Source organism: Psammomys obesus, unplaced genomic scaffold, assembly GCF_907164565.1.
Source record: "Psammomys obesus unplaced genomic scaffold, mPsaObe1.curated_primary_1811, whole genome shotgun sequence".
Taxonomy (NCBI): domain Eukaryota; kingdom Metazoa; phylum Chordata; class Mammalia; order Rodentia; family Muridae; genus Psammomys; species Psammomys obesus.
The window spans coordinates 379,142-392,200 of NW_026596460.1; the positions used below are offsets into that span (position 1 = coordinate 379,142).

General features: G+C 45.3%; 1 protein-coding gene across 1 annotated transcript in view; it reads right to left on the minus strand.

The window, feature by feature from the left end:
- Nucleotides 1–13,059, minus strand: part of Cntnap2 (contactin associated protein 2) — a 2,205,170-nt gene that overhangs the window by 19,457 nt on the left and 2,172,654 nt on the right. The window contains 1 exon segment of the mRNA XM_055598313.1: nt 8,549–8,788. Within this exon segment, the coding sequence (XP_055454288.1) occupies nt 8,549–8,788 (240 nt within the window).

The window sequence follows — 13,059 nt, forward strand, 5'->3', positions numbered from 1 at the left end:
ATCTGAACAATCTTTCTTTCTTTCTTTCTTTCTTTCTTTCTTTCTTTCTTTCTTTCTTTCTTTCTTTCTTTCTTTCTTTTCTTTCTTTCTTTCCCACAGGCAAGGACAGAAGCCCCCAGTCTATCAGCAGAGGTAGAATGAGCACTTTTAAGTGCTGACTGCTATTCCCCCCCCCCCCCCCAGAAGGACCTCATACCTGTGAATTCCTATAACAGTCTGTAAAGCGATGGGTTAAGCCAGGTGCGGTGGTGTGCACCTGCAATCTCAGCACTTGGGGAGACGGAGGCAGGAGGACCTCTGTGAGTTCAAGGCCAGCCTGGTCTACAATGCAAGTCCAGGACAATCAAGGCTACACACAAAGAAACACTATCTAAAAAAAAAAAAAAAAAAAAAAAAAAAGCATTAGCAAAAGAAGCCATGCCTTGTCTTACAGAAGGCTTTGTGCTCTCCTGAGGTGTTCCATGACATGACTGTGAATGTCACTGACACTTGAAAGATTGGGTTGGGGTGCGGCTCAGCTGCAGAGTGCCTGCCTACCCATAGACGAGAGCTGGGTTCAATTTCCTTTACCATGCTAGCACGGTGTGGCCTGGACCCCTGCGATCCTAGAATGTGGGGGGCAGAGGCAGAGGGATCCGAGGTTCAGGCTGATCTGTGGCTACATGGCATGCTTAAGGCCAGCCTGGGCTACCTGAGACCATTTCTAAGGGGGAAAATGCAGTGCAGTCATGTGTGGTCAATAGAGCTGTTGTCCCAGCGTCTCAGAATGCTGAGGCAGAAGACTCATTTGAGACTGGAAGTTCAGGACGAGTCCGGGCAGCACAGTAATACCGTGTCTCAAAAACAAAACAGAAATGAAACTAACAAAAGCTACAACACGGAAGAAATGATGAGAACAAAGATTAACGGAAACAGGAAAACCCTGAGTGCGATCTCCGTTTTCACTGGCTCCTGATAACGTTTCTGTGGAACAGGGATGAGGCAAATTGTATACTGTGCCTTGCTGGCTTCCCTGTTTCTCCCACCAACAGAGAGGTTTCCATGGCAACGGGTACCTCGGGGTTGCCCTCTACTTATCCAGCCCTGTGTGGCAGAGCTAATGGCTGGAACGCCTGTCAGGGGCAGACTTGGGGAAAGTGGGAAAGCCTCTAAGTGCTTTGCCCTGTGGGGTGGGGCTGGAGGAAGGGTGATCAGAGAGAACAGGCTAAGATCCTACCCTGAATGGTTTTTTTTTTTTTTTTTTTAATCTATTGTAAAGAAAGAAAGAAATTAGGGTGAAAATTTGTTCTGTATGATGTTCGGTGTGACCAGAAGAGCCCAGGCAGAGTTTGCTCCTGTCTCATGAAGAAGCAGATCTTTTAGCAGGCTAGGGAGCTGAGGAGTAGCTCAACCATAAAGAGTAATTTAGAACCTGATCCCTGATACTGGACCAAGGGGCCAGCCACTGAAGAAGAAAAAAGCTGGTGTCTTACCAGTCTCCTTCCACAAAAGTAACTTTGTAGTGGAGCAAGTGTGTCCATCTTACCACCAAAACAAAACCATTACAAGAACTAGAGATTCTAAAGCATGTTCCAAATGGAGGCAGTAAATAACCCCCAAAGCATAAAGCACTAACACCTTATCACGTAAACATTAGAGACTTCTGCATAGGAGAAAGCCCCTATGTTAGAAAATAGGAATTGAACTTGTAAAACATTCAAATATATTTAAATGCGAGTTATATTGTGATAGTTTTTCTCACAGCTTGACTGATTTAGAATCACCTAGGAGACTGGGACACACCTCCAGTGTGTCCAGGAGGCTCTATCCAGCAGAGAGTAACTGAAGACTTACTCTCTCAGGTTAAGACTGACTTAACCAGAACACGGGTGCATTCTTCATCTGGGCTGGGAGCTGGGGTGGAGTAAGAGGGGAGGAGACAGTGTGAAACTGCCAGCATTCCCCTTTCCTAGTTCTGCAAGCCCTCTGCCCTGCTCTGCCCTCTCTACTGCAATGGACTAGATCCTCTAGGAACAGCAAATAAATACCCGCTTTCCCCTTTTATGTTGTTCCTGGAAGGGATTTTGCTTACAGCAATATGAAAGTAAGTACATCACTCAATGTGTAAATCATACAAGCCAATTCATGAGTGACCAACAAACCAATAAAAATATATAAATAATTCTTTGAACAAAGAATATAGTAAGCAAGCAGTTTACAGAAAAATAAACACAAATGATACATATACATGCACCAAGAAACTTACCCTTACCCACGAGTAATAGAAATGTAAATTAAGACAATAGCAAAATTGCATTATCCGATAAAACACAGCAAAACTTAAAAGGATATCATGAGGCACCAGTTAGGTTGAGTATGTGAAAAGAAGCGGCCTGTCAGTAGGAATATGTCATGAGGAAATTTATAGTAACTACCAAGCGAGATTTGAGTATATCGTCAGAGGGAAAATCACTTACAAAGCTATCTACTATGAAAATACTGTAGCAATAAAAGATGAAGTGCAATGAATGCTATTATTCGATGTAGGAAAAGCAGAATTTGGAGCATTTGCAGGGAATGCACATTAGCTAATAGGAGTGCATTTTGCATATGCGTGTGTACTGTGTTGGTTACTGAGGAGGAAAAATGGCAAAAACAAGATAACACAAAGATTAAGTGTATGAAATGAGTGCGTTAATCATGAGATCTTAGCATGACAATGAGAAAGGAAACAAAGATGCAGTTGTCAGAGCTGGGACGATTACTTTTAAGTGCTTGCAGGTGGTAAAGAGAGACAAACAGCAGCTTGTATTTAGGGAGGAAGCTGAATAGATGTGTGACATTGAAATGTTCATTATATCCGCAATTTCTTTGCAGACGAAGATATAAAAATATTTTCCCTTCAGATGGTAGAACAGAAATCTGGAATGCGGACAAGAAACCAACTCATTAAACAAACCGTGGCCTTAGGTCGGGCTGGGGAGGTGGCTCAGCGTCAGTGCTTGCCGCACAACGTGAGAGCTGCGGTGCAGACCTCCGCCCCACATCAGAGCCAATGGACGTGGAGGCCCCTCTCATCCCAGCAAGCTCCAGCATCCGCAAGAGGCTTCAGCTATAAAGTGGAGAGGGACAAGAACACACCCAGGAGCCTCTACGAGCACGTGCACAAATGTGCATGCACATAGGCCCACACATGTTTAAACACACACAAGCATATATTCAAGTACCCCGTGCACAAATATAGACACAAAGGAAAAAAAAAATCACAGCCACAGAGGCAGGATGATTTCAGAAATGCATTCTTTTAGGTAGGAAATGGGCTGGTGGAGTGACCCAAAATCATGGTTCCCAGTTCCCAGGGAGACTGTTCTGGAGTGGAAGGGAGCCTGAGGTTGTTACAGTGAACAATTCCTAGTAGCATATTATGTGGGAGCTGATCTGTGTTCCTCAGAGGGCTGGCTGGTTTTCCAACTGCTCTAGAAAGCTGCAGGCTTCCATGGGAGAGTTTGGGTGCACAGCTCTGGGTTTGTGACACCCTCGTCCTTGGACTGGCGTGAGGGGAATTGTGTGTTACTATCATTCTCTGCCCATGTGTCCTTATTTCTGATTTCTCACCTACTTCACTGTGGCGGGTCTGTGAGACTTTCTGGTAAGGATGGTATCAGACTCAGGTCCCTTTAAGGTCTAGGAGTCAGATAGCTCCGGGTCACAGCGGCTGCTGTGGATTTGGCTGGCAGCGCATCCAAAGGCAGGTGTGTTTGAGGCTGAGGCATCACATATTGTGTGAATTATGCCAAGAGTGTCGGCAGTATGCAGTCCAGTCCCATGGAACCGTAAGAAGCCATCATCCTCCTAAGCAAAAGACCTGTGGGGAAGGGAGCTTTGCACCTGACGTTGTAATGGTCTTTTGAAAGGAAGGCCTTTGGTCCAATCTATCGTGTGTCAAATATCACGAAGGAGACCAAAGTCCCAAGGGCTCCCGGGAATGCCTGCAAACAGCTTGGCCTGCGGTTTGGAGCGGTTCCTTAGCGCAGAAATGGGTGGTAGTTGACTGCTGGACGCAGGCTTTCTGCTCTTTGTTTTGCTTGTTTGTTTCACAGCCTGTTTGGGGGCCGTCTGTAGCCCTGTCTTGCTGGCAGGTCTTTCCTGCTCCAAGGAAATAAGATTCTGAATATGACAGAGAAGAACAGCAGACCCCAGGGATTCTGAGCGGTGAGTCAGCCACAGCAGCTCTACTCTGGGACCCTTAGAGTAAGCCAGAGACTGGGGTTCCAAGAGCTCTGTAACGACTTTCAGCACAGTTTGAAGGATTGAGCAGTGAGGCGTGGAGGAGAGGCAGGCGAGTGCTGGTACTCAGCTGTCTCCCTCCTTTTCCATAGTTCAGGGCCCCAGTCCACCGGATGGACCACTCACCTTCAAGCTGGGACTTCCCTCTCCCATCCAACCTCTCTGGAAACGCCCTCAGACACACCCAGAGTTGTCTCCGAGGTGATTCCAAATCTAGCCGAATTGACCATGAAGATTAGGTATTTTCTTTTATTTGTTTCTGGGGCTGGAGATCAAACCTGGACGTCGCATATACCTGGCCTGTGACACAGAACCCCGGCCCCGCCTTCTCTCCTTCGGTAGCCTACCTTCAAGTGCTCTTCAAGGAACTCCTATTTGGTGAGCGGTTCTCAACCCCGCTGCATCCTAGAGTCACCTGAGGAGGTTTTTATCTACAGACAGCGTTCTGGCCCCATTTGCTTTAATTACTCAGAGGTGCAGAATCCACACTGAGACTCCTGTGATTCTACAGTGCCTCCGAGGTGGAGCACCCGACCGACCGTCACTTCCAGACTTTCTTCTAGGCGTGGCAAGCTGCCTAGGAATCCTGGCTGAAATGGAGGTGCTGATTTGGTCCTTCCTGGTAGAATACCTCCTCTCTAACAAGCTTCCAGGCAACCTGAGGCTGTCAAGTGAAGGGCATAGTCCTCCCTCAGTTGAAGCATGGGAGATTATCTAGACCATTCAAAATCCTTGACTCAGAATAATGAATGTAGGCTCACGTGCGAGAATCCATTTGAAGTCCCAGAGATAGCAGTGAATTTATAAATTAAACTAAATCCCTCCCACCTGTGTGTGTGGGGTGGTGGTGGTGGTGGTGGTGGTGGTGGTGGTGGTGGTGGTGGTGGTGTGGGTTTGGAGAATGACATCGCATCTCTTCCTTAGTTACTCTCCATCTTATTTTATTTTATTTTTTGAGACAGGGCTTCTCTGTGTAGCCTTGGCTGTCCTGTATTCACTCTGTAGACCGGGCTGGTCTCGAACTCACAGAGATCTGCCTGCCTCCCTGAGTGCTGGGATTACAGGCATGTGCCATAGTGCCAGCTTCCATCTTAACTTTTTAGACTGGTATCTCACTAATCCTGGCGTTCACTGGTTCTGCTAGGCGCCCAGTGAGCCTCAGAGATCATCTCACCTTCACGCCTCACACCTGAGATTAGGGGTGCACGTCACCCACACCTGGCTCTTGTTTTTGTTTTTGTTTTTTTTGTAGCTGCTGGAGATCCAAGTCAGGCCTTCATGCTTGCACAGCAAACATTTTATTGAATGAGCCATCATTTTAGTTCCACGGCTTATTTTCAAATGGAAGACATTAGAGTGCAGTGGATTCAGAAAGAAACTTAATTAGAACTTCTCTTTCTGAGAAAAGGTAGGGGATTCTGGAAGAAGAGGCAGCCATACTCTCTTTGTTTGGATAGCTTTTCTTCCCAGATAGTAAACCTACCAGAGCCCCCTCCCTAACTCCTTTTTCCACAAGAGTATTATGATCATGAGAGAGAGAGAGAGACCCCTCCAGCCTGCAGGACAAGCATTATCATAAACATTCCCTTTGTACATGGTCAAGAAAGCCTTCGATTTTGACCATTTGTTAAGTTACATCTTTAGAAACGCCCTGTATACAAACATTTTTTTTTCTTCCTCCTATTGCTCCATCTTTTGTTATCTTAATTCCCAGGCCTCTGAGCATTGAATTTAGCAGCGTTGAGGAAATGTCTTTCCTCCTCGAATTGTTTCACTGGAGGCTGCTATGAAGTAACCTCCCACTCTGACTTCTTTTTGTCCCTTTTTCCCTTTTACCCTGTGCTGCTCTCATGCTCTCCTTCACCTAAGGGAAGATGGAATCATGTTACCTAAATAAGCCTTCTGCCTCACAGTATGAAGGCTGTATTCCATTCTTCCTTTTCACAAGATGGACAGTTAAACATCAAAAGGTATTTCCCTAGTTATAGAAATGGTTCATGATTGGATCTAAATCCCAACTGGCTGGCTTCCATCCTTTCCTTTCCTTTCTGACAGAGTCCTATTATATAACCCAGGCTGACCTTGAACTTGGAATCCTCTTGCCTAAGTGCTACTTTAATTACAGGTTTGTGCCTACTTGGAATGCAGAATTTTAATTTGCATGTTGAACACTAACAGTAATTTTCTAAGCTGTATGCATTTGCGTGAATCAATCAGAAGAAGGAGGCTGTCATGAATAAAGCATATATTTTTTGTTTTGTCTTAATTCATGAACTAAAATGGTCTCGTCTCTATAACTGCATTTCATAGACCTTAAAAGCAAACAAATTGGCTAATTAAGCCATAATGAATATGAGCTCATCTTGGCCTAAGGAAGTGTTTAGATAGTTTTGAATTCAGTTTCTTGGCAGTGGACTGAGACCACACATGCTCACAGCCTCCTGGCGCCTCTACTTGCAGCATTTACCTGCAGTACCCCGGAACCTGTGCGTTTAAAGGCAGCCCACCAGCTGTCCACCCTCGTGTGCAGAGATTCACAGGCGGGCTCTCTCCCCTTCTGTGGCCCTGACATGTGTCCTCTCTCCTCTCATATTCTCCCTCTCCCCTTTCTTCCTTCTGCAGCAGGAATGTTTTCTTTGTTCAAGCCAGCCCGGGAGGAAAGCCCAGCCTGCTGAGTGCCCTTCACAACACACATGAAAGGGACTTGCTGTGAGTAGCTCTGGCTCTCGGCTCTTGCATCATGTTATAGGAATTCATAAGTGAGGAACAAAGAGGGCTGCGTAGTCTGTCAATCGTCCATCCCGACAATAGAACAACTCTGGGTTCTTTAGACGCTTCACAAATCTTCCAGGGGCAATCCTAGGAGGAATCACCACAGTGGTGGCTGCCCCGAAGCTAAGTACTGGCAGAGGACTGCAGCATGACTAAAGCAATCAAGTACGTTCGTTGTATGATGAGTTGTTACAAACTGGAGTCCGTGTGTGGGCTGGGGGTGGGGGGCGGGTAGGGGATTTGGAGGTTTTTCAGTGGGCATCTCAAGCTACAGCCAACTGTCTAACATAATAACCATGGAAAGCATTAACATTGTTACAGCTAAGTATTTGCAAGCTTGCCATGAGTCTGATTGTGCCAAGTTATGATTTTTTTCAATACTTTTTAAAATTTTATGTGTATGAGTGTTGTAGGTACATCTGTGTACCACATGAACACAGGACGTAGTGCCCCAGAGACCAGAAGAGGGTTTCAGATCCCCTGGAATTGGACTTATAGATGGTTGTGAGTTAGAACTGGTGCTGGTGACTAACCACTGCTCCAGTGGAAGAGCAGCAAGTGCTCTTAACCACTGGTTCTCCAGCCCCTGTGCTAAGCGTTTTAAGCTCACTGTCTCATGTGGAATTCTGTGAATTAGGTCTTAGTGTCCCTACTTTATGAATGGAAAAACTGAGGAATGAGAAGCAATGACAGTGTTGAAATTTGGGCTTCATGTCTGCATTGTCCTGCCTTTGAACATGTACTCTTTTAAGGGTCACAAACAACCTCAGTTGCTTGGAAACCCATTGAGTACTGGGTTTGCAGGTCACAGAGAGAGTTACCCACCACTTCTATGCCTTGAAGGTGAAAAGGCCATGGTTTAGGTTGGTTATCAGCTGCCCACAATCAGCCCGCATTGAGCTGGGAGCAGAATTGTAGCTTAACAGGCTTCCATTAGTGACATGGAGTATTTGGCCAGTTCATTTTGCTATCAATACTACTTCCATTTGATCCCAGCAGATTCAAACTGCATGTCATATCGCCTGCAGAAATGGGGCCAAACCCACGGGACTGTCTGTCTAGATGAGGTCAGGAGCGTTTGGGATGGTGTGACTGTAGACTGGGCTTCCCAAGCTTAAATGTAGGTCTTTCAGATTTAAAAATCTGTGGTCCTGATAAGAGGTGAATCTCTGTACTGTTTCGGAGGGAAAGTGAGCAAAAGTGAGGAAGTGATTTGGCCAGGTCATCTATGGCCATGGTGCAAATAGCCGTGAGGACATCGCTTCACCTAAAAGAAGAGTCCTCGTCCCTATACCCTTCTTTGTTTCTGGTTTTGAACAGAAATAACTTTTTTGCCCTTCACAGCTCCAAGCATTTCCCTGATGAACTCATGGTTCATCATTTTCTTCTGCTGTGTCTTAACCCTCCACCAACAGTGTCAACGTGGTTCTGTGATTAACCCATTCTACAGCTGAAAAAAGTTACATTAAAAGGAATGAAACGATCAGCCCAAGATTGCTCCTGACTTTACCTGAATCCAAGTGATCTAGGTGCCAAGGGTCCGTGGCCGAAGACATGGGGGAAAGCGTCAGTGGGGAGGCCCCACAGTTGGATTCCACCAGCTCACCCTGAATGTGCACGTGGGCTGAGGCGTTTGTCTGTCTCAACGCTGCCTTGAGTGGGGCGATGTGGTTGAACTGGACTCTGGACAGGCAGCCTGTGAAGCCTGGTGTATTGTATTTGTGAATTTCTTGGTCGATTTTCCCCGTTTCTAGAAAGAAAAGAAAGAGAAAGTTAGAATCCAAGCCCATTCACTGTGTTCTGTTGGGAGACAGGCCGGTCCTGGAGTGCTTGCATCCTGAGCTCTTTGTTAGATTCCAGCTTTGGCTGTCAGGTTTTTGGAGATGAAATATTCAGAATAGCCTGTGCCTCGAGGCTGTATAGACTTTAACAGAATGTCGTATGCTAGAGAAAATGGGAGGGTGAAAATAAGACTGCATTTGAGAAAACAAAACAACACTTAAACACACTCAGGATTCTCTTGCAGCTATGTGAGTTACCATGGACGCTAACAGTGCACACCAGATAGGACTGGTTTTCTTCTTGTTTTTCCTGAGCTCTGACTATTTTAGACATATTACGCAAAGGTCCCTGATTAGCTTGCCTATTCTCTTTTATATTTATTTCTCTTTAAGGAGTCTTTATTTTAAAAGAAAAGAAAAAGAATGGAAGAAGGAAGGAAGGAGGAAAAGAGACTTTCCATAGCTGAGAGTTTTGCATTTCCTTTTTCTGATGAACACTCTTCTTGGAATTTCAGTGTTGATAGGATCTCTGTTAGTATCTGACGGAGGGTTTGAAAGTCAAGAACTATTCCCAGTTCAGTCACCACATCCAGGTACATTCATGAATCACCACCTTCCCCCAGTCTGTATGGCCAACATCTTCCTGTAAACTCTCAGCTCTAGGGTGAGCCTGGGTTCAGGCAGCTCCAATGCACCTGAGTGTGGTAACTGCACTGTTCTATCAGTCAAGGCAGAGAGGGACTTTCTGGCTTCCCATCTCAGTTTTTAGAACCCAACAGATGAAACCCCTAAGTGCTCAGGACCTTCTGACCCCACATCTCAAGCCAGAGAGAGTTGTGATCTGAAAAACAAACGCTATATTTGGTAACAGCATCAAAGCACTTGGTACAACGCCTGAGATGCCGGTTCAGCTCGGGACTTCACGAGCAGGAGCTGCTGGGTTGAAAGGAAAAGAACTCCAGGCTGACTGTGCTCGGTTCAGGGAACCTCAGGGATCCGCTGGGGCCAGAGCTGGAGGCCTTGAAGGCCACATGTTTTCATTTCAGTTGAAAAAGCGAAGACTTGAGAGGGCTTTCGGTAGGGATCCACCAGAAAGATAACTCAGAGGCCGTGTAGCAACCGCTCTGGGCAGGTGCTTGCCTGACCACTGCTGTCCTCAGACCCCCGAAAGCCCTGTGGTAACAGATTCTTTGTTACCACACAGCCGAGGTCAGGTGGTACAGTGGACCGACCTTCCTGCTGACACCTCCCCTCTCCCTTAGCCCATGCCAGAGCTGACAGTGCCTACAGAGAACTGGCTTGGGTTCTGTTTCTTCTGTAAATACCTCAGTAGGGTGTGGGAAACTTTGTTTTCAAATTTTAGTCCAGGCTGGTCTGCAACATACTGTGTCCTCTGGACTTTCTTGCTTCAACCTCCCAAATGTTGGGGTTAAAAGAGCGACTTCAGTTCCATTTCCCATGGTCATTGACACAGTTTCTTAAACTTTAGGAAGGTGTTTTTTTTTTTTTTTTTTTTTTGTTTTGTTTTGTTTTGTTTTGTTTTGTTTTACCACATAGCCCAAAGGGAACAGCATGATTATGATTTACTGTGTTCCTTCAGGTCCAAAGTGACAGGGTCAAGTGACTGAAACCTCTGTACTATGAGTCAAATGAAACCTTTCTTCCTTCTAAAGTGCTTTACCCCCCAGTGGTTGTTACAGTTACAGAAAGCTGACTTACACTGCATTTGTTACTTTTCTCGTTGTGATCAACAAGCAATTTGGAAAGAAGCAACTTAAGAGAGGAGAGAGTTATTTTGGCTCATAGTTTGAGGGTTTACAGCCCGTCATGATGGGGAAAGCATGGTGGAAGAAATGAAAGTGTTGGTTACATTCTGTCCTTGGTTAGTAAAGAGATGTAAGACATAAACTTGGGCCGGGCTTAGAAACTTCAACGCCTTCCTTCAGCTAGGCCCAATTTCAAAACCCTCTCCCACCTGGGGACTCTGTGTTCAAACACACGAGTCTATGGAAACCATTTCATATTTAATGGACATAAACCATTTGGGTTGGATAGGATCAATCCCACTTCACAAATGAGCAAACTGAGGCTTATTTCAATTTCAGATTGACGCCTTTGCCAATGAATACATATTTACGTTTCCCATAAAAATGTTAGTCTCAGCTTCTCTCTGAAAAAGGAATGTTTTTTTTTTTTCATTTGTATTTGTGTGTATTATTTGGCAGCTCTAGTCAGAAATGACTAGAAATAGTCATTAGAAATGACATGCTGAGGCTTATTAAAAAAAATCCCTATGGCTTTGAGAACTGCTTTAAGAACTTCATTAGCACCCAAGCCAACAATGCGATTTTCAAAAATGAGGTGAGGTGATGCTCGAGCTTACGACTCTGACTTCACTGACAGCTCCAGTAAAGTTCTGAAAATGCTGTCTGAATCAAGCTTCTCTCTCTCTCTCTCTCTGTATAAGTGTGACCTTAGTTCTTCTTTGTCTTTTGTTTTGAGATAGTCTCACTATGTAGCAGGGCTGGCCTTTAACCCATTCCCCCCTCTCTCAGCCATGCACTGGGATACAGCCCCAATGATGTGTAATGGAGAGGATAGGGTGGGTGGGAATCCTGGTCCAGAGGGAAAGGAAAGGATTGAGGAGGAGAGAGAATCTGCAGGAGAGGTCTTGGAACCGCGTGGAGAGATGGACCAGACCTAAGATATGACTAAAAGCAAGTATAATGGGTGAACTCTGAATAGTAGAAATCTATGTGGGCTTGGAGGTTTAGGATGGAGTAACTATTGCCCAGCATTGTGCTCTAGGTTAATTAGATACATCCCAGTCTTGGTGTGGTGATTTGGGTATGTAGCTGGTTTAGGACTAAACACTGCTTAACTAAAGATCTTATCAATAGTAAATATTAATACCCACAACACCCCATATTTCTCAAGAATATTAGATAGTACAGCATATCTTTTGCTTTAGCATATCTGAGTCTGTTACAATGAAATTATGTTAATCTGTAAAATCTATCAGCTGTCTCATACTGGAATCACACATGAAAACACCATTCATGACAAGATGCTGCTTTGTAAACAGAGATGCCTTGGCTAGAGCATTCTTAGGGAAAATATGCTTTACAGACTGAAGATGAGAAATGCAGCCAGTCACTTCTGAAATTAAATTGTCAAAATACAATTAGCCCTTTCATTTCTTCTATTTACAGTGGTGTGAGATATGGAATACGGCCCATTTACAATACCAGCGCAATTCTTCTTGAAACTTGAAAGGGAAGTAAATGCTCACAACAGTCCTCTAGGGGAGGCAGCAGGTGCATTAGTGTCCATTAGCCTACTTTCTCTGCTCTGTCACTCAGTCACTGAACACCAGTGACAGTCAGGAAGGGCACCAGGACCAGAAATAGAAGGGGGGCTTGAGCAGGAAACGCGAGGGCAGAAAAGCAGCTCCACAGAGGACAGAATGCGCTGGAAGGTTGGGGACACACATGGGCACCTGTCCCAGGGACATTTAGAAGCCGTTTCCCTGGCAGAGATTTCTCTTTTTCCTTTGAGGGAGTTTAATTCACGTCTACGTTCCTCCTGGTTCTACTTGCTGCAGTGTTATTACCTCTTAGACTTTCAAGTTCTTACAGGTTTCCTTTTTGTCCTTTGACGGGAGGGATGTGGTTGTATGAAAAGCAACACTTAAGTGTTTGCTTTCTTATTTTCCTTACGGACCAGAACTGAGAGATCTCACTGTGACAGTAAGGCTGACTTTTGGTAAATAGCTTCTGTGCTGTCCTGACTGTGGGAGCTGTTGTAAAGGCTGTCCTTCTTAGGATCTGTGGCATAGAGAGAGCTGGCCACCTCCTCATTCACAGCACTAATGGGGTTCACAACTGTCTCGCAGAAGCTGTAGGAACCGCTGTCTGTCCTCCCCTCTGTTTGGGGGTAAGATGTGTCTCACTGGTGACATCAGAGCGCCTTTAGGTAACTCACAGACTGGGAGTTAAGACTAACTATGAAGTGAGGATGTCAGTCCCTTCTCAGTTCCTGCCAGATTTTCAAGAAAGTCCCAGGGCCGGGCTTCCCTCTTCACACCGCAAATAATTAATATTTTCTAACAGAGAGGGGACCTCATACCTGGATAGGCCGTGGTACCAAATTTCATTATGTTTCCATAGTAGGTACTTTTACCATTATCCCAACTGTGAGAGCAAGCAATACTCATATTCCATCTCATGGTAGCTTACAA